Genomic DNA, 18932 nt, shown 5'->3' with positions numbered 1-18932 from the left:
GAGGAGTGGGCGGCGGGGGCGCAGAGGCACAGCCTTGTCCTTGTCCGTCCCCCAGGCCACCGAGATCGAGCGCCTCATCACCTGGTACAACCCGCTGTCCGCCCCGGAGCTGGAGCTGGACCAGGCGGGGGAGAGCAGCGTGGCCAACTGGAGGTCCAAGTACATCAGCCTGAGCGAGAAGCAGTGGAAGGACAACGTGAACCTCGCCTGGAGCATCTCGCCCCACCTGGCCGTGCAGCTGCCAGCCAGGTGCGCTCCAGCACCCCGCCCGAGGCCAGCACCCCACAGCCCCAGGCCCGTCTTGTTCAACCAGGAAAGGGAACAGCTGCGGTGACTCCCAGGGGCAGCCTTGGGCAGCAGCGTCTGTGTTGTGAGCTCTCCCCGTGGCTCTGGCCGGCGGGAGCGGAGGGGGCTGAGTCCTTGCAGAACCCCGCCCCATGTGCCTGTGTTCGGGGTGCCTGTCTTCCCCTGAGCCCACGCTGCCTGCTCAGTGCTTCCTCTCACGGGCTCCATGTCCACGCAGGGCAGGACCACGGCCTGACTGCTCACCCGCGTGCTCCCACCTGCTGTGGTGCCCTCTGGCCCCCGGGCTGCTTGGGGCCTGGCCAAGGGAGGTGTGACCCTTGAAAGGGGACAGGCAGACCCGTCCTGCCCCAGGGCCCTCTGTCCCGGGTCACCGCTGGTCACACCGAACCCGCCAGAAGCCAGGGTACTCAGACGCTGCTAGGCGCGGGCCGTGTCCCTCAGTCCCAGGCTCCCCGGCCCTGTCCTCAGCGTCTGCCCCCCACACCCTCTGCACCCGTAGGTTCAAGAACACGGAGGCTATCGGCAACGAGGTGACACGTCTGGTGCGCTTGGACCCAGGAGCCGTTAGTGACGTCCCGGAAGCCATCAAGGTAGGGGGGCAGGCGGTGGGCCAGGGCAGGAACGCAGACTCTGAACCGCCTCCGGGGCACCTGGAGGAGCGTGGCCGAAGCCCTGAGCTCTGTGGGGCCTGAGTGTCGCTTTCCCGTGCTTCCCGCCCTCCGGACGAGGCGTTTACTGTAGAAAACGGCCGAGGTGCTTCGCCCAGGTTGAGGTTGTGCTGGTGGACAGAACATGTCAACTATCGTTAGGAACGCTTCTCAGGACCCCCCCTCGACTCCCTCCTCCCTCCAGTTCCTGGTCACCTGGCACACCATCGACGCCGACGCCCCCGAGCTCAGCCACGTGCTGTGCTGGGCGCCCGCGGACCCACCCACAGGCCTGTCCTACTTCTCCAGCATGTACCCGCCGCACCCCCTCACGGCGCAGTACGGGGTCAAGGTCCTGAGGTCCTTTCCGCCGGTGAGCCCCGCTGCCGGGTGGGCCTCAGGGCTGCCCCACTGCGGTGGGGCGGGGGGCACTCGGGGACACACCACGGGGGTGGGCCTCGGGGCTGCCCCACTGCGGTGGGGCGGGGGGCACTCAGGGACACACCATGGGGGCAGCCTGGTAGAGGATGAGGCTGGTCCAGGCAGTTGGGCTCCTGGGACCCCCGCCCTGGAGTCACAGCTGCACCCCGCCCCCCACAGGACGCCATCCTGTTCTACATTCCCCAGATTGTGCAGGCGCTCAGGTATGACAAGGTAAGTCTGCGCCAGCCCCAAGGGCCAGGCGGGCAGGGGCACAGAGCTAGGACCTGAGCCCGAACTCTCACCCCACTGCGTGTTCATCCAGCACCTGAGGCCCAGGCCTGCTGTGCAGGGTGGGCAGCCTGGCCCAGGAGCTGTCTTCTGGAAGGGGGTCTCGGCAGGCCCTGACTCCCATGCCCAGCTCTCCGTCTCCTGGGAGGAGAGGCCGGGTGTGCCAGTGAGCTGCGGCCACCCTGGCGTCCACGGGCTCAGAACCTCCACAGGCCTGGAAGCTGGATGTCTGGGGTCCAAGTGGGGCGGGCTGGCTCCCCAAGGCCCCCTCCTTGCCATGAGATGGGGTCACTGCCCTGTGTCTTTCCATGTCTGTGTCGCGATCTCTTCTGAGGACATGAGTCCGCTTGGATGAGGCCCCCACTGATCTCACATAACTTTACCAGCTCTTCAAAGGGCCATCTCCAGCCACCTCCAAACAGTGAGGGCCTTCAGCAAGCACAGGGCTTCAGCATGCGCACAGGGACAGGGCGGTTCAGCCACGAGCATGGGCACGCCCCGGAGGGGCCTGGGCAGATGGCACCCGTGGGGTGACCGCGGCCCGGAGCCCCACTGCCCCTGCCGTGCCCGGGGCCTCCCCAAGCCTGCGCCTGCGGGCACCATCAAGTGCCCTCTGGCCCCGGCCCAGGGCCCTCAGACCACCCCGTCCCAGCCAAGCCCCAGCCCTGCACTGGAGGTCGTGTGTTCACAGTTCAACTTCCGATCTGTTTGCTGAGTTAGAATTGGGTTTTTTGAAGTTTGACCTCTTTGGGAAGCCCACCCACTAAGTCGAGGACATCCGACCAGGGAATGCTTTACCAGACCGTGGGGGAGGAGCACCAGATGGGGGCAGAGACAGATGCGGGGAAGGAGAGGCTGCCCCCCAGAAGTCTTCCAGAAAGGCCAGCGCCTTCGTAACCTAGACTGGGGACTCACCCTGAGCTGGGCATGATGGGGGAGGAGAGGTCACGGGTGGGCAGGGGCCACGGTGCGCAATGACCAGCTTGTAGGGTTTTCTGGGACTGGCCGCCCCTGGGCAGCTCGCAGGGTGGCGGTGGAAGCCCGCCTGCCCACACCTCACGCTCGACAGCAGCAGAGCTGGGCTAGAGTCCGGGGAAGCGGGGGTGAGACTGCACGTGCCTGCACGAGTTGGGATGTGGTGGCTGGCCGGCAGGCTGACATACCGGCCCCGCGGCCTGGGACAGCTGCTCACAGCCAGCGTGGGGCCTCGCAGGGGGCTGGGCCAGGCTGACCGCAGCCTCGCCCTGTAGATGGGCTACGTGCGGGAGTACATCCTGTGGGCCGCCTCCCAGTCCCAGCTACTGGCACACCAGTTCATCTGGAACATGAAGACCAACATCTACGTGGACGAAGAAGGCCACCAGAAGGACCGTGAGTGCTGGCCCCGTGAGGGCCCCCGCCCAGCTCATCCCCTCCGCTCCCGCCTAGGTCCCTGGCCCTGCGGCTCCGTCCCACAGCTCCCTGGGTGGCCACCCTGCACGTCCTCTGGGTGGGGTCCACAGAGACGGCCCCAGGCCTGGGCTCAGCCACAGCGTCTCTGCAGCCGACATCGGTGACCTCCTGGAGCAGCTGGTGGAGGAGATCACAGGCTCCCTCTCCGGCCCGGCCAAGGACTTCTACCAGCGGGAGTTCGACTTTTTCAACAAGATCACCAACGTGTCGGCCATCATCAAGTAAGCGCACCTCCTCCAGGCCCCACGCGGGCGAGCTGCCCCGGAGGCGGTGTGCACACGGCCCCCATCCCCTGCCCCGTGGCCAGTGCTGCGGAGCAGCCAGCTGGGAGTCTGCCTGCCCGTCCCGGGCTCCCATGGGCCCGCAGGTGCACAGGAGGCACGTGTTAGTTTGGCGTCGGGCCTGAGGCCACTGCTCTGGAGGCTCCGAGGGGCCCAGCAGCGTTAAGCAGCCAGAGCCCGCAGCCGCCCTGGGGCCCTGTCTCGATTCATGTCCCTGGCGCAGCTTCACGCGGGGCAGACGCCGACCTCAGACGCTCTGGCCCCACGTTTGTACAGGACGGGCCCTGGGGTTGAGGAGCCTGGCCCCCTCTGCCCCGAGCTCCGGCTCCTGCCCAGTCACCCCGTCCTCGCCTGGCTGTCAGGGTGGGCTCCCTGGGCCGCCCTCTGCACGTGAGGGCGCAGTTCCACATCAGCCCCTCATCTTGGGGCATAGAGGTCTGGAGGCCGCCGGAGGCCACGCAGGGCAGCAGCCCTCAGAGAGCAGGGCCTGCCCCCGGAAGTGTGAAGGTCAGCGCCTGTGTCCTGGTCCCCAGGCCCTACCCCAAAGGCGACGAGAGGAAGAAGGCCTGCCTGTCGGCCTTGTCTGAAGTGAAGGTGCAGCCTGGTGAGCAGGGTGGAGCCCAGTGGGTAGGGGGTGTGCGGGCCCTGGGTGCCTGGCATCCTCCAGAACCTGCCCCGGCCGGCGGTCACTTGTGGGCCTGCTGGCTACAGTGGTTTTCTGAAGGCCAAGCCCTGTCCCCAGCAGCTGTGGTTCTAGAAGGTTCCCAAGCTCCAAGGTAGCAGAGGCAGTGGGCGTGGGAAGGGGCATCCGCAGTGTGCTGGGGCCCATGGGACAAGGGCCCGTGCCCCGCCCTGGTGCTGCTGGTTGGCAGGACGGAGCCCAGATGTCGCCGCGCAGCTCTCCATCATTCACTGCCGCGCTTGCTCTCTCTTCACACTCTGGCCCTGCCCGCGTGTCCAGGCCTGCTGCACGGTGTGCACCAGCCCCAGGGGGCCTCTCCCGACCATGCTGCGCCCCGCCCAGCCTCGGAGAGGACTCATCCCAGAGGCCCTGGGGAGCCAGCTGGCTGCAGGGCAGAGCAGAGCTGGGCTGTGTGAGCGAGGCTGGGCCGGTGAGGGAGGAGGCAGGGGACCACGTAGTCCTGGGGCCAGCGCCTCCGTCAGGACCCCACCTGGGGGGCTCTGGAACTGCAGCCCCAGACCAGGCTGGGGTGTGCTCTCGTCTTGACCTGTGCAGACAGGCTGAGCTGGGGCCAGGCGGGCGGGGCCGGGGCTCCCGTGTGTCCTGTAGTGGGGCAGCCAGGAAGCTGGGGTTCAGGTGTTCCCTTGGAGATGTGTCTCTGGGGGTGGCCCAGAGAAATAGCAGCCAGGGAGGGCGGGCCTCCAGGCCCCAGCACCACCCTGTCTGCCCGGGGCCGGCCTGCGTGCTGGATGGCGGCATGTCCTCCTGCGTCCCGCCCACGCCTGTGATGTCCCTCCCACGCCCGTGACGTCCCTCCGTCCCTTGCAGGCTGCTACCTGCCCAGCAACCCCGAGGCCATCGTGCTGGACATCGACTACAAGTCTGGGACGCCCATGCAGAGGTGCGACCCCCAGCTGCCCCTCACAGGCCCCCTCCCCCGTCCCTCACGCCCCCTCCCCCGTCACCCGCGTCCCCTCCCCCATCACCTGCGCCCCCTCTCTCGTCTTCTAGTGCCGCCAAGGCCCCGTATCTGGCGAAGTTCAAGGTGAAACGTTGCGGGGTTAGTGAGCTTGAGAAGGAAGGTCAGTGCCTTGTCCCCTGTAGTCTGGGGTCCCTGTGAACACTGGTGGATCAGTGTGGCCCCTCGGCCGGGGTCAGTGGGCACACATGCAGTAACGGGCCCGGGAGGGCGGGTCTGCTTGGCCTCAGTGTGAGCGCCCACAGGCAGGCCGGCTTCCATGGCAGGAGTCGACCGTCTCCTGGTGCTGAGCCTGGAGTGTCGGGAGGCTCCGCTCCCTCCTGGCAGGGTCCTGCGCCTCCTCCCAGCACGGGGCCTGGTTGGTCCTCGGCCGTGGACTGTCAGTGCGGCCTCTGCCTCGGCCCGAGTCCCCGCTCTTCCGTCTCTGGGAAGGCACGACCGCTGGTCAGGGCCACGCTGACTCCACCAAGTGTCGTAGTCACACTCTGCAGTCCCCGTGGTGTGGGCTTGAGAGGACACCAGCCAGGGTGTGGCCCCGGCTCCTGCTGGGCACCCCTCACGGGGCCCAGCCCTGACAGGGCCCCCAGTCCTCGCTCCGGCGAGAGAGCGCTCTGTCTTCAGCTGTTCTCAGGAAGAAACACGGCCCTGTGGCCCCACCCGCTGACCCGGGTGTCTGCCAGGCCCCCATTAGCCCCCCTTGGGCTTTGCAGGCGTGATCCCTAAGGTTCTTGGGGTTCCTTCAGGCACGTGACCAGGGCGCCCCCAGACCCCCACAGGGCCTCTCCCCACAGGCCTGCGGTGCCGCTCAGACCCCGAGGAGGAGGGCAGCATGCAGGAGGCCGACGGCCAGAAGATCTCCTGGCAGGCGGCCATCTTCAAAGTGGGGGACGACTGCCGGCAGGTAGTGCCCCGCCGGGCAGGAGGGCGGTGCGGGCCGGCCGGGCCCCTCCGCGGCTCCCGGGCCTCCCAGCCTCACAGAAACGCGCGCCTCTGCTTCCCCGTGGCTGCCCACCACCACCCTCGTCTCCACCTCACAGGACATGCTGGCCCTGCAGATCATCGACCTCTTCAAAAACATCTTCCAGCTGGTCGGCCTGGACCTCTTCGTCTTCCCGTACCGGGTGGTGGCCACCGCCCCCGGGGTAAGTGTCCCGAGCAGAAGCCCGGCGGCCCCTCGGCCCGCCCCTCGGCCTGCAGCCTGGCCCTTCCTCCCTAGTGCGGCGTCATCGAGTGCATCCCCGACTGCACCTCCCGGGACCAGCTGGGCCGCCAGACCGACTTTGGCATGTACGACTACTTCACGCGCCAGTACGGGGACGAGTCCACACTGGCCTTCCAGCAGGTGGGCACCCGGCGTCATGGGTCCTCCGTCTGGGTCCGCCCGGGCAGCCATGACCTTCCTTGGGACCGGCAAAGCCCAGGGTGGGCCCCAGAAGGCCGACTTCTGGAGTGGGGGTCCGCCCCGCCCCCGAGCTGGTGCGCGGGCCCTGAGCCGCTGTCCTCCGCAGGCGCGCTACAACTTCATCCGCAGCATGGCCGCCTACAGCCTCCTCCTGTTCCTGCTGCAGATCAAGGACCGGCACAACGGCAACATCATGCTGGATAAGAAGGGCCACCTCATCCACATCGGTGGGCGGGGCGGGCGCGGGAGGGCGGGGCGGCAGGGGGCGGGGCTCTCCCTCCCTCATCCACGTGGGGGCGGGCCGGGGCCCGGAGGCGGGGCTCTCCCAGCCCGCAGCTGACCCCAGCACCGTGACTTTTCGGCGCTTTGCAGATTTCGGCTTCATGTTCGAAAGCTCCCCGGGCGGCAACCTCGGCTGGGAGCCGGACATCAAGCTGACGGACGAGATGGTGATGATCATGGGGGGCAAGATGGAGGCCACGCCCTTCAAGTGGTTCATGGAGATGTGTGTCCGTGGCTACCTGGCTGTGCGGTGAGCCTCGCGGTCCAGATGAGGGAGGGTGGGTCCCCTGCTGGGCCCACGCATCTAGGCTCCCCTCCCCTCAGGTCATCTCAGACCTTGCGGGGTGGGGGGTCGGGCTTGGGGTTTGGAGGGGCCTGTGCAGGAGGTCCGTGAGGCCTGGCTCCAGTCACATCTGCCACCTCTGCCGGAGCGCCTCACTCTGGGTGTTGGTGCCCCAACGTCTGCACCTGCCAGGCTCAGCCTTGCCTCCAATCAGTCCAAGTGCCCTCCTTGCCTTTCTTCCTGAGCCAGAGCCCGTGGTTTCCGACACCACGTGGCTAAGGCCACAGAGCAGTGTGGTGACACCCGGGCAGGGCCCATGCCCAGGCTGGACTCTGCTCACCTCCCTCCCCGCCTCTCCCCAGGCCCTACATGGACGCTGTGGTCTCTCTGGTCACTCTCATGCTGGACACGGGCCTGCCCTGCTTCCGTGGCCAGACAATCAAGCTCCTCAAGTAGGTCCTGGGCAGACACTGGGGTGGCTGTCCCCTGAGACAGGGCCTGTCACCCAGGCCAGGTGCTGCCCTGGGACGCCCAGACCGCCTGTGTACGAGGCGCCCTGGTTTCTGCGGCCATGGAGGGGATGTGCCTGCCACCCCCTGTTTCTTAGGGGACATTGAGGCCAAACCCCCTGCCCATCCTACCCCAGCTGCCGGTCCCATGGTCGGGAGCTGCTGGAAGGGGGCCCAAACCCTTGAGGCCAGCTGGGAACCGTGCCCCACAGGACGCCAGACTACATCCACGCGAGGAGGGCGGCAGCCCTGACGTGGCCCTTCCCCCACAGGCACAGGTTCAGCCCCAACATGACGGAGCGAGAGGCCGCGAACTTCATCCTGAAGGTCATTCAGAACTGCTTCCTCAGCAACAGGCAAGCCCCCGGCCCTGCCCTCGCCTCCCGTGTCCCCCACCCGGTGTTCAGGGGGCGCTGAGTAGGGCCACGCCTGGGCCAGGTGACCGGACGCACTGCCCTGAGACGCCCGGCCCGGCGGGGTGGGTGAGGAGCTTCGGGGGCTGCGGGGGCTGTGACCGGAGGGGCCCGGCCTCAGTGACACTCTGGGGGACAGGTTCCCGGGGCGGTGACAGTCGGAGGTGGCCTGGAGGTTTCCAGGTTGAATGACGGGGTGGCCCAAGGGGGTCGGAGAACCGGCATTAGTGCCCCAAGATTCAGGGCGTGCGGCCTGGGGGCGCCATGCGCTCCTGGTGGCCGGGAGCAGAGAGAGGGAGCGCTCGGCCCAGTGGGAGGGGTCTGGCAGGCAGCACGGGGTGTGATGGCTCTGCTCTGTGCAGGGCGGGGGCGCACAGACCCCCAGCCTGGGCTCAGCTCCTAGGACAGGAGGCAGCCAGCTGAGGAAAGGCGTCTACCCAAGCCCACGTTAGGCACCCACAAGCGAGGAGATGGGGGAGAGCCCAGAGCTGCCAGGGAGGGAGCATGGGTCCCAGCGGGCGAGGTGCTGGTGGGGCAGAGGTCCGCGGTTGGGCCCTGAGCCTCCAGGGCAGCTCAGAGGGGTCGGCCCCTCACAGCACCCCTTGCCCTGTGCCCACAGGAGCCGGACCTACGACATGATCCAGTACTATCAGAACGACATCCCCTACTGAGGGCGGGGCGGCCGCAATCAAGCTCCGCAGGCGAGCAGGCCGCCGCTTCATCCGAGGACAAATGGGCTGGAGGTGCCCCTGCCAAGCCGGAGACGCACGGTCCCGGGTGCCGCCCGTGTGGCCAGAAGGACAATCAGAGCCGGTCTCTGTGTGGGCACGGGCTCTTCTGCACTGGACACATTTCCCCCCACCCGTCCTGTCTCAGAGGTACAGGGAGCACGTTCTTAGGCACAAAAATCAGAACAGTGGTATTTAACCAACGTGAGCAAAATAAAAACAAAAGCACCGCTGTGCTGGAACCTGGTTTACTCTGGGTCCTAAGTGCACGTTTAGCTGGGGGTGGGCAGCAAGGGGCTCAGGGCCGCCCCCGGCATCCCGACTGTGAGTGCACAGAGACGGCAGCACGGCGCCCGCGGAGCCAAAGCACCTGGGCTCTCCCTGCCGGCGTGGGGCCAGCGGCCGTCCCTTCCTGGCCTTGCCTCCGCCGTGTCCGTCTCCAGCATCTTCGGGTCGCTCTGCTCAGCAACCACACTGTCCTCCCACACTGACCCCCTGCCCCCACGGCTCCCATCCCACCCCCACGACCCTCCAAAGACCTGAAACTAAAGAAACGATAAAACACCTAGAAATGAGTCGCCCGAAAGGCTGGTACATAGCATGTGAGACAGAGGTGAAGGGAAGGCGCGTGGAGGAGAGGACATGCACCTGGAGAGGCATAAAGAAACGGGGAGCGGGCTGGGACCCCAGAGCTGGCACAGGATGCGCTCAGCTACAGGAAGACAGAGGCAGCGGGTGGGGAGGCAGGGGCTCTGCCAGGCGTGGGGCTAACCAGGAAGGGAGGCCATCACGGGCGGAGCAGCCACACGGACCAGGCACGTGTCCACGGGCTGAGCCCGCCCACTGGGAGGCAGGAGTTCTACACGTGGATGAAACGTGAGGCCCGATTACGTCGACAAGAGATGCTCTTAAATAGTCACAGACCTGATGCGAAAGGAGGGGAGGAGAGATTCCCCATCAGCACGCGCACGTGTGCTTCTGAAGGAAAACTTGACAGAATTCAGGGGAGAAATAGACTAACAGAGCTGGAGACTCGCAACACCCTTCTCTGCACAAGTAACGGGCAGGCAAGAAAGCCAGTGGGCAGAGGACAGCGGCACGCACCCGCCTGGCAGCAGGCAGCACGCCCCGCTCACCACCGCAGGCTGGTTCTGTGCAGCGGTGAGGAAGCAACGAGAGCTGGAGGAGCCCTCCACGTGTATAAGTTGGACGGTGGAGCCGGAACACCAGACAAAATACACGTAAAAGCTGAGATGACCTGAGGCAGAGGCTTTCAGGCTGTGTCTGGGGAGGTGGGTAGAGAGGAGTCCGTTCAAATAAGAAGCAAACCAGAATACAGGGTGTGACTTCCAGAAGCAGCCAATGGGAGACTGGGAGCGGTGGACGGGGAGACAGGAGGTACAGGATGAACACTCCGTAAAACAGATTCACTCGCTGCAGAACCGATGTCCACATCGCGTGGAAAGGAAGCCTGTCACATTGGCTTTAAAATGAAAGTCAGCTGAATGCCATGAACAAGATGGTGGCAATACGGCAAACTGTATATTTTTAAAAGTCAGAAATAAATGCTTTTAACAATGGTGGGTAGAAAGTCTAAACCAAAGAGCTGACAAGCAAATAGATCTCTTTAGAGACTGAAAATGAAATTTAAAGTGTTAAGGGCAATCAAGTTCCTCTTCCAATAACGCAGTTAACAAAAGACCAACCTGAGAGCCCCACGCCTCAGGGAGGGGCTCCACGCTCAGGACGGGTGTGCTCAGAGCAGCACTTGCCTGACGCGAGTGCAAAAAAACCCGTCGTCCCCAAAGATGCCGCACTGACAGCTGCCCTCCTGGACCACTCTGTCGTCACCACCTCTGCTCAGCGCTGGGCCCTGGGCCCTCGCCAGGCTAGTCAGGGAAGGAAACTGCAAGAATCGGAAAGAGAAGCGACTCAGAAATGGCCTGTGCACACAAAAATCCAAAACAACCTGGGTCTATTCTACAGCCGAGGTTCAGGACACAGGTTAATACACAAAAGTCAACTGTGTATGTGCTCACAGCAACAAAAGGAATCAGAGTAGTTTCATTTACAGTCGCATCCCCAACACTGAGGTACAGCCAGAAAAAGAAGAAGCGAATGACATGAGTAGTTTGCAGGAAACGCCCCCCTCCGCCTTGATTATAAGGTAAATACAAATTAGAGCCACCCTGAAGTGCCCTTGCTCACCCATCAGACCCAGTGTGCACGAGGCAGCAAGGGGGTCCTATCCCCGTGGAGGGGGGCCTCTAACAGCCATTCAACCCCCCCAACCCCCGGCACCAGTGAGCCAGGGCGTCTTAAAATAGCAGGCATGTGGTCACCCCCTGGCTCACAACCCCACTCTGAGGAACTGATCTCACAGATTCTCTGGCAAAATACAAAAGACGTTTGCAGAAAGCTGCCCGCCGAGGACACGTGGGGACCCACCCCCGTCACCATGGTGGCTGCAGCGTAAGTGAAGAGAGAGGGCCTGGGGGCCGCTGCGCTCACCAGGAAGGGGGAGGGGTTCCACGCAGTCCACTTACTATGGGGAAGAAGAGTCCATCTTAAAAATCAAGTGTCTTCCACAGAAGTGGGGGAGACAGGGTGGAGGGCACGGGGGGAAAAGCTCGAGTTCCCTTGCCTTACAGATGTGACTTTGTAATTACAGAAAGTAGAGAATGCAATGCCTGAAAACAAAGCAGAAAAACCACCCCCATTAGGAAGGCTGTTACTAAAAAAGAAGCAAAGAACCCATCAAACGAAACTAGAGGATGTGGGGAAGCCAGCCCCCGCCTGCTCTGCTGCCGGGACACTGTTCAGCAGTTCCTCAAACAACTAAACAAGCACCCTTTGACCCAGCAAGTCCACTCCTAGGTAAATACCCGAAAGAAGCAAAGAAGCGAAAGCCAGCCCCAGCAGTGAGATCCAAGCGTCGTAACCACCGGGCACCGCTGAGGAAGTCCCTCGTTGCAGAATTACTCGCTGTAACCAGGGTGGGACAGCACACAGGGCCATCTGGGGGTGACCGTACACCAACAGTCACAGAAGGAGGAGGAGTTAGAACAGCACGGCCTCCAGACGCGAGAGTAACTTTTAGGACTCAACCCGCAATTCTTAAATTGTGCACAGAAGTACAAACACAAGTTTATCCCCAAAACACTACATGTGCAATTCAATCAATGAGAAAAGGATTGTTTAAAGACCAGAGCAAAAACACACGCATGTGTGCACAGGACGGACAAAAGTTTCACTACAAAAAAAAGTAAAACAGAGCAAGTGTTTGCCTCAGACGAAGTGAAACTCGAGTTCCTCCTCCATTAAGCAGGATATTTCACAGAAATAGACAAGGCTAAACAAGAGCGCAGTGAGGAACGCTCCGGGCCCCCGCCGCCCGGACGCTGGAGAGGCCGCGGACCAGGGGGAGGACGCCCGCGCCCCCAACAAGGGACCCACCGGGGACGAGGGTCGCCTTGGGACTGAGTAACCAGCGCGCGGACGCGGGACACGGAGCTCCGCGGGGACCCGCCGGCCAGCGCCGCAGGCTGGATTTGCCGGCGGCGAGAGCGGGTTGAGTCATGATTCCGACCCCTCCGGAGTGGGCGGACGGGCTAGGGGAACGGAGGGGTCGGACGGAACCGAGGGCAGGGCGGAGGGACCAAGGTCCACCCGGAGGCGGGGGGGCGGCGCCTCCTGGCGGGAGGACACAGGACATCCCTGCCCCGCGTCCCCGGGTTTCTCGCCGCCACCCCCAAGCCCCCTCCGCTCCCCTTTCCCTCTTCCATCACCCTCCCGTCTCCCCCCGCCCCACACCCCCCCCAGTCCGGCGCCCAGAAACCACTCCGGAAACTCGGGTGCGGGCGGCCGCGGCCGGCGTGATGCGCTAGGCGGGCAGCAGTCCGCGCGCACGCAGCTGCAGCAGCGGGGCCAGCGTGTAGCGCAGGCGGCGCAGGGCGGCGTCCGAGCCCGGGCGCGCAAGGCCGCGGCGCAGGGCCGAGGGCTTCACCAGTGCCAGGTAGAGCAGCGGCAGCGCCATGACGCCCAGCGGCAGCAGCAGCAGCGTCTGCAGCGCGCCCAGCGCCCACAGCCTGCGGACCGACCACGCACCGGCAGATGGGCGCTGGCGGCGCGGGGCGCGCCCCAGGCCCCAGCCCCGAGCCCGCTCCAGCCGCCCGCTCACCTGAAGCCCGCCGCACCCGCGCCGAACAGCCGCTTCTCCTACGGAGACAAGAGAACAGCTTCCTGCCGGACGCCGCGGACGGGGCGGGACCCTGGGGTGCGAGGCTCATGGGGGCGTGGCACCACGGGGTGGGCTCCCACGCGGGCGCGGTTCTTGAGTGGGCAGCCCCATGATGCTTGTGGTCCCCAGTGGGGTTGGTATGGCGAGGTGGGTCCCTGGTGGGGTCAGGGGGTCCCTGATGGGGTGGCCCCCCGTGTGCGGGGGGCGGCCCCGCGGGGCAGGTCTCGACTCCAGCCCGCCCCCGCCAGGGCTCACACAGTCCGCCTTGGCCACCTCTTCCATGAGCGAGCCCGCGCAGTCCTGCCCCCGGCGGGGCTGTGAGTCGCACCTGCCGGGAAAGGCAGCAGGATGGGCCCTTCGCCTGGCTCGCAGTCGCGCTCCCCCCCAACTCCCGACACCCGACAGTCTTAACCCCCTTACGGCTCCGGGCCGCCCCGCGAGCTGTCGAGTGCAGCCGCCGCCTCCATCACCTTCCCCTGCAACTCCTGGAGAGGGTGGTGGGAGTCAGGCCTCACACGCGGGAAGACTTGGGTAGGGCGGGGACAGGCCGCCGCGGCTCCGGGGAAGGGCGGAGCGGAGGCCGCGGCGGGGTCGGAGGCGGAGAGGGGCGGCACCTGCAAGACTCCGCTCTGTTCCTGGAAGCTGGCCCAGGCCTCCTCCATCCGCCGTGCGCTCTGACACGAGGGGAGCCCTGGTTAGACGGCGTAGGGGGGACTCGGCCCTCCCCACCGTCCTGCACCTGCCCAGCCTCACGCACACCCCAAACCGGCCCTCCCGAGACCCCGGCTCTACCGCACCTGCCGCAGGGCCTCCGCCTGCATGGTGTGCTTGGCCTCCACCAGCTCCAGTTGTTTCTTCCAGAGAATCCAGGGAGAGTCAGGCGCCAGGCGCTCCGCGAACGCGCCGCGCTTGACCCCGCCCTACCGCCCCGCCCACCCTCGCCCAAGGCCCCGCCCACGCCCGAGCACCTGCAGGGCCGCCAGTTGGGTCCCGAGCTGCTGCTCCGCCCGCTGCTGGCTCAGTTGCTCTCCTCCGTAGTAGAAGAGCTGGGGGTGGGGCTTGTGAGGGCCGGGCGGGAGGGGATGCTAGGGGCGGGGACTATCCTGGGAGGCGGGGCAGGGAGGGGCGGGGTAGGGCGAGGGCGGGGACTGGGGCGAGGCAGCCCCGGGGGAAGCGGGAGACAGAGGCCGTCTCCGGAAGGTACCTGGCTTGACAGCTCCTCCCACTGCTCCTGCAGCTGTCGGTTCTGCTGCTCCTGGACGGGGTCGAGGGGAAGATCCAGGCCTCTCCGAGGTCCCCGCCCCAGCGTAGGCCCCGCCCCCGCTGCTGGCTCCGCCCCATCTCAGGTCCCTCCCTCTCCACTGCCCCCACCCACCGAGGTCCCGCCACCGCCTACCCACTCGCAGGCTCCGCCCCGCAACAGGCCCCGCCCCACAAGGGCTCCGCCCCATTCTGTGTCCCTCCCCTCCACTGCCCCGCCCACCCGGAGATCTCGCCTAGCCTAGGTCCCGCCTTCTCGCGGCCCCGCCCCGTCCAAGGCCCCACCCCGCCCAGGCCCCTCCCTTTCCACTGCCCCGTCCATCTAGAGGTCCCGCCCCTCGCGGGCCCCGCCCCGCCAGGGCCCCGCCCCACCAGGTCCCGCTGGCGCTGCTCCGCGGCCTCCAGCAGCCCGCGCGCCCGGTCCGCGCGCTCCCGCGCCGCCTCGCGCGCCTCCCCACGCAGGGCCCGCGCCGCCTGGCTCCGCCGACGCTGCAGGCTGCGGAGGGGAAACTGAGGCTCCGCGGCCGAGGCCGCGTACACACGCCGCCCGCCCCCTCGCGGTGCCCACACGCCGGGCGGGGGGAGGAGCTGCCCGCACCCGCGCTCGCGCTCGCTCAGGTCCAGCAGGCGCGCGGTGAGGCTCTCGCTCTCGGCCTCCAGCCCGCGCACCAGCTCCTCCAGCTCCTGCTTCCGCAGCCGCCCGTCGCGGTTGTCCTTCTGCAGCTGCAGCAGCAGCTCCTGCGCCTCGGCCATGGCCTGGCTCTGCCCGCGGCCGCCGCCGGGCCCGCGTCACAATGGGCCGAGCGCGGAGCGCTTTGGAACCGCGCGCACCGCCGGATGCGCGCGTCTGAAGCGGAGGGTGAGGCCGGCACGTTCCCGCCCGCTGCCGGGGGCACTGTGGCCCGGGCAGCCTCTGGTGGGAAAGATGGGTTCCGTAAACAAGTTTCCTGTCTCTGGACTCAGTGATCCCCTCCTGGGAAAGCCAGAGAAAGACAAATGCCATATGCTGTCACAGGTGCAATCTAGGAAGTGACGCAAATGAACCTCTCATGAAGCACCTTCACGGAACACACCTGTAGTTGCCAAGGGCGACGAGTGGGGGAGGGAGGGATTGGGGGTTTGAGGTTAGCAGAGGTAAGCTGTTACAGGATGGATGAACAACGAGGTCCTACCGTATGGCACAGGGACCTATATTCACTATCCTTATACACCATCATGGAAAAGAATATGAAAAAGATTGTATATACATGTGTAACAGAGTCACTTTGCTGTACAGCAGAGATAAACAACACTGTAAGTCAACCACAGTAACATTTCTCTAAAAAGTTCCTCCTCCCGCTCCTTCTTGCCTGCACAAGCCCATCCTTGAGCCCCTTTCCCAGGGTCTTGTTCTTCAGGGTTCCAGGCTGTCCTTCCCCTGCCCCAGACGGAAAGCAGGACTGGTCTAAACCCATGGTGGCTTTTAGCTCCCTTGTAGGATCGCCTGGAAAATCCCATGGACGGAGGAGCCTGGCAGGCTGCAGTCCATGGGGTTGCAAAGAGTCCGACACGACTGAGCGACTTCCCTTTCACTTTTCACTTTCATGCATTGGAGAAGGAAATGGCAACCCACTCCAGTGTTCTTGCCTGGAGAATCCCAGGGACGGGGGAACCTGGTGGGCTGCCGTCTATGGGGTCGCACAGAGTCGGACACGACTAAAGCGACTTAGCAGCAGCAGGATTCTGCCAGTGAGATTCAGGGGCAGATGTCAGCTGGATATGGGTTTCTGGCAGGTCTGCCCCACTATTAAGGCAGAGAGGCCCTGAGGTGGGTGTTGAGATGGGGAGGAACTGGGCACCACTGATGCTGCGCCCCACCCAGGGTCCTGCCCCCACCGCTCTGCCTGGTCAGCCGGGATGGAGCCTTGTCAGTCTGTGCTGGTGGAGGTGTTGGCGTGAGAGCCCCCGAAGCTCTGCACCTCAGGTTCTGCATCTGTCAGGTGGGGCTACCTCCCCCCACCCCACCCCAGGTTGCTTTTCTGCAACTTCCAAGCGTGAGCTAAAGGGCACCTTGACCCCTCCCCACCCCTGGTCTTTAGGAGGAGAGCCTCCACGGGGAAAGACTGGGGCAGACAAAGCCTCCGGGGAATGCAAGCCACTGCCTGGGCCGTGGGGCCCGGGGGTGGCAGGAGCCATGGCAACAGACCCCCAGCCAGCGCTCCTGCCCTTTGCTCCCAGCAGACCTGAGGACGAAAACACCTGCCTGCCTTCCCACCCTGCCCGCTGGCCCGGCTCTGCCCCTCCCCCAAGGACTCAGGTTCAAGGTCCTCCTCTGGGGCCTCCCTGCCCACCCGGGGGCCCCCACCGAGGGGCACAGCCCAGGAAGAGGGTGGTGCAGGGCTCCCCACCCTATCTTCAGGACTGAGTCCGGCAGCTGCACGCTCAGTGCGCCGTCAGCTGAGGACTGTGTGGGATGCCAGGGGCTCAGTAAGTGTCTGATCAGAGAAAGAATTAGTGAATCAGCATAAAGCCCAGGCCTGTGGGGTTTTGTTTTTGTTGCCATATGTGAAACAGTTTTTGCCTGATGAGAGAGAAAAGGGGAATCCCCTGTGGTTAGGCCTCCATGCTATCATTGCCAGGGCTCAGGTTTGACTTCTAGTCGGGAACTAAGATCCTGCAAGTGACTCGAAAGTCGCTCAGTCGCATCCGACTCTGCGACCCCATGGGCTACACAGACCATGGAGTTCTCCAGGCCAGAATACTGGAGTGGCTAGCCTTTCCCTTCTCCAGAGGATCTTCCCAGCCCAGGGATCGAATCCAGGTCTTCCACACTGCAGGCAGATTCTTTACCAGCTGAGCCACAAGGGAAGCCCCCCTGTGAAACTAGTGGCACAGCAAAATAAAAAAGAGAAAGAGGATTTATACAAATCCTGATGTATCAAACAATGGAGACACAGAGTCCCCACGACGTGGGCCCACCGGCCAGCACCTGGCATGTCTCCCACTCCAGCCATGGGGCAGTCGCCTCAGTCCCGTAAACAGACCACGTGCTCTGAGGCCTCCGCTGCTGGCACAGGCTGTTCCCCACACGTGGGCGGCCCTGCCTGAGCGTATGGTCTGACCAGCTCCTCACAGCCCTTCGCCCACCTGTTTACCGGGGAGTCGTCCACTTACTGTGACTGTGATAAAGTCTGTGTCCCCATCAGGAAGGAGCCCTCAGAGCGCGTGCGGACAGACACTGGCCTGATCTCTGCCCAAGTCCTGGGAGGCACCCCCAGGGCCTGGAAAGGCTGCCTGTAGCATCGTAAAGATGGAAGGTTCTGGGGGCCCCATTGCCAAACGAGTCCTGGTGTCTCAGGCTCCCGGTGGCCATGACCCAGCCCACACCACACGCCTCTGCCAGGGCCTGTGGCCAAGACAGCAGCACAGAGTGGATGGTGATGAAACCTTCTGGAAGGACAGGGGGGACGCGGGAGGAGCCTCGCCAGTTTCTCGGGGGTGGGGGGCGCACTGTGGGGGGTGACGCGACCCTATCCGTGCAGGGCAGTGGGGGCCTGCGCCCTGAGGCAGGAGAGCGGACACTAACCCTGTGAGCGGGGCCCACGCTGCGAGTGATGTCAACACAGACCGAGGGCTGCCTGGGCCCCTGCAGCCACACGTGGAGGCCTGTGTGCCCCTTGGGGTGAAGCGTGCCCCCCAGCATCTCAGAACGTGACTGTGTCTAGAGATGGATCTCTAGGGTGGGCCCTAACCCGGTCTGACCAGGGTCCTCCTTCAAAATTCCCCAGGAAAATGATGTCCAACCCACAATTCCACACCCAACCGAATGGTAATCATAAACTCTATGTCATTTAAACATTTTTTAACATTTTAAGTCTCAAAAACCTACTTCCCACGTGTGGTCAGGAAGGTCCTGGAGGAAATACACGTCACCCAAGGGAGAACACCTGGGAGCCAGAAGCCAGGACGGAGGATGCAGGACAGGGAGGCAGGACCTCAGCCCAACCTGTGCGGAACAGCAGGCTCGAGAATCGTGTCCGATTCTGTGGAAAACAGGCCCGGGAGGCGTTTCAGGGCGAAAAGGTGGAGAATTGAAAAAATACGATCATTATTAAGCCTCCAGAAAAATAAAAAGGGCCGATATACTCGCTGGCCCAGGAATAAACAAATGTGCGCAGTGATGGCCATCACGCATGCGCACTGCTCCGCGGTGGGTGAATGACCACGAGCGTGGCCACGCCCGCTTTGGCTGCTTCTGCTCTGGCGCCTTTCTGGGGAGGGTTTGCCAAGCCCCAGATCACACTGCCCGTCTGGTAACTTACTTAGGGGTGTGGGGAGGGGAAGAGGGTAGAGGGATGACCCACAGTGATCACCTACCCTGCGGCCAGCGTGTGGCTGTGGGCTTGGAAGGACCAGAAACCATGCTTAGTTTTAAGTTTAGTTTAAGGCCTTTTTAAGAGTCATTTGATAATTCAAACTATCTTTGAGTACCGCCTTTGATAAACCACAAAAATAAAAACCCTTTTTTAAACAGCTGAGCAGAACTCACCAAGGGTTACAGCAGCAATGGCCACGCCGTTCTGGGGACCGGCCCACTGCGGGCCTGTAGCCGCCTGCGGTCCCTGGAGCCCGGGGGCTGAGCTGGACGGACACTCTCCCAGCCCCAGGCCATCCCTCCTCCTGGGTCTGTCTCCGCCTGGGATGCCCACCTGGGTTCAGGTGGGACAGTCCTCCAGGAAAGGGGGCCTACTACACCGACCCTGGAGGCTAAGCTCACC

At 64.4% G+C, this 18932-nt stretch overlaps 2 protein-coding genes across 13 annotated transcripts in view; one reads left to right on the top strand and one right to left on the bottom strand.

Annotated features, from left to right (window-relative positions):
- The window catches only part of PI4KA (phosphatidylinositol 4-kinase alpha), a 59721-nt gene extending 50800 nt beyond the window's left edge, over positions 1–8921 (top strand). Inside the window, 17 exon segments of one of the 2 annotated variants that reach the window (NM_174577.2) lie at positions 56–249; positions 806–896; positions 1159–1326; positions 1554–1607; positions 2915–3035; positions 3208–3337; positions 3931–4001; positions 4908–4980; positions 5091–5161; positions 5850–5959; positions 6096–6200; positions 6275–6400; positions 6567–6687; positions 6833–6992; positions 7388–7477; positions 7807–7890; positions 8567–8921. In NM_174577.2, coding sequence (NP_777002.1) covers positions 56–249; positions 806–896; positions 1159–1326; positions 1554–1607; positions 2915–3035; positions 3208–3337; positions 3931–4001; positions 4908–4980; positions 5091–5161; positions 5850–5959; positions 6096–6200; positions 6275–6400; positions 6567–6687; positions 6833–6992; positions 7388–7477; positions 7807–7890; positions 8567–8618 — 1821 coding nt within the window. In that variant the 3' untranslated portion in view covers positions 8619–8921. 2 annotated transcript variants of the gene reach the window in all.
- Positions 943–15601, bottom strand: TMEM191C (transmembrane protein 191C). 11 transcript variants are annotated; one of them, XR_009491133.1, is made up of 11 exons: positions 14774–15018; positions 14548–14671; positions 14120–14170; positions 13884–13973; positions 13713–13769; positions 13530–13589; positions 13336–13400; positions 13171–13243; positions 12856–12893; positions 11561–12763; positions 10196–11365 (listed from the first exon to the last, which is right to left on the bottom strand). XR_009491133.1 is itself a non-coding variant. In XM_059876465.1 (10 exons), exons 1-10 carry the CDS (start codon positions 14926–14928, stop codon positions 1039–1041), a joined length of 759 nt encoding a protein of 252 aa, XP_059732448.1. In that variant the 5' UTR covers positions 14929–15017; the 3' UTR covers positions 943–1038. The 11 variants fall into 11 exon arrangements, 8 of the variants coding, with proteins under 8 accessions (XP_059732448.1, XP_059732444.1, XP_059732447.1 ...); XR_009491134.1 differs by having other exon boundaries at positions 10196–11693; positions 12132–12763; XM_059876465.1 differs by lacking the exons at positions 10196–11365; positions 11561–12763 and adding an exon at positions 943–1084 and having other exon boundaries at positions 14774–15017.
- Between the last annotated feature and the right edge of the window lie 3331 nt (positions 15602–18932).

The sequence above is a fragment of the Bos taurus genome, chromosome 17, assembly GCF_002263795.3.
Source record: "Bos taurus isolate L1 Dominette 01449 registration number 42190680 breed Hereford chromosome 17, ARS-UCD2.0, whole genome shotgun sequence".
NCBI lineage: Eukaryota > Metazoa > Chordata > Mammalia > Artiodactyla > Bovidae > Bos > Bos taurus.
Note: the sequence above shows the minus strand (reverse complement) of the source record. Positions and strands in the feature narration are given on the sequence as shown.

Bases quoted from the DNA above. Each gene is read 5' to 3' on its own strand.
- TMEM191C (XM_059876461.1), bottom strand. From the start codon at position 15,178: ATGGCATTTGTCTTTCTCTGGCTTTCCCAGGAGGGGATCACTGAGTCC. The intron at 13,770-13,883 runs GTGCTCGGGCGT...ATTCTCTGGAAG, and splicing joins CCCAACTGGCGGCCCTGCAG to AAACAACTGGAGCTGGTGGA. The intron at 13,401-13,529 runs GTGCCGCCCCTC...CACCCTCTCCAG, and splicing joins AACAGAGCGGAGTCTTGCAG to GAGTTGCAGGGGAAGGTGAT.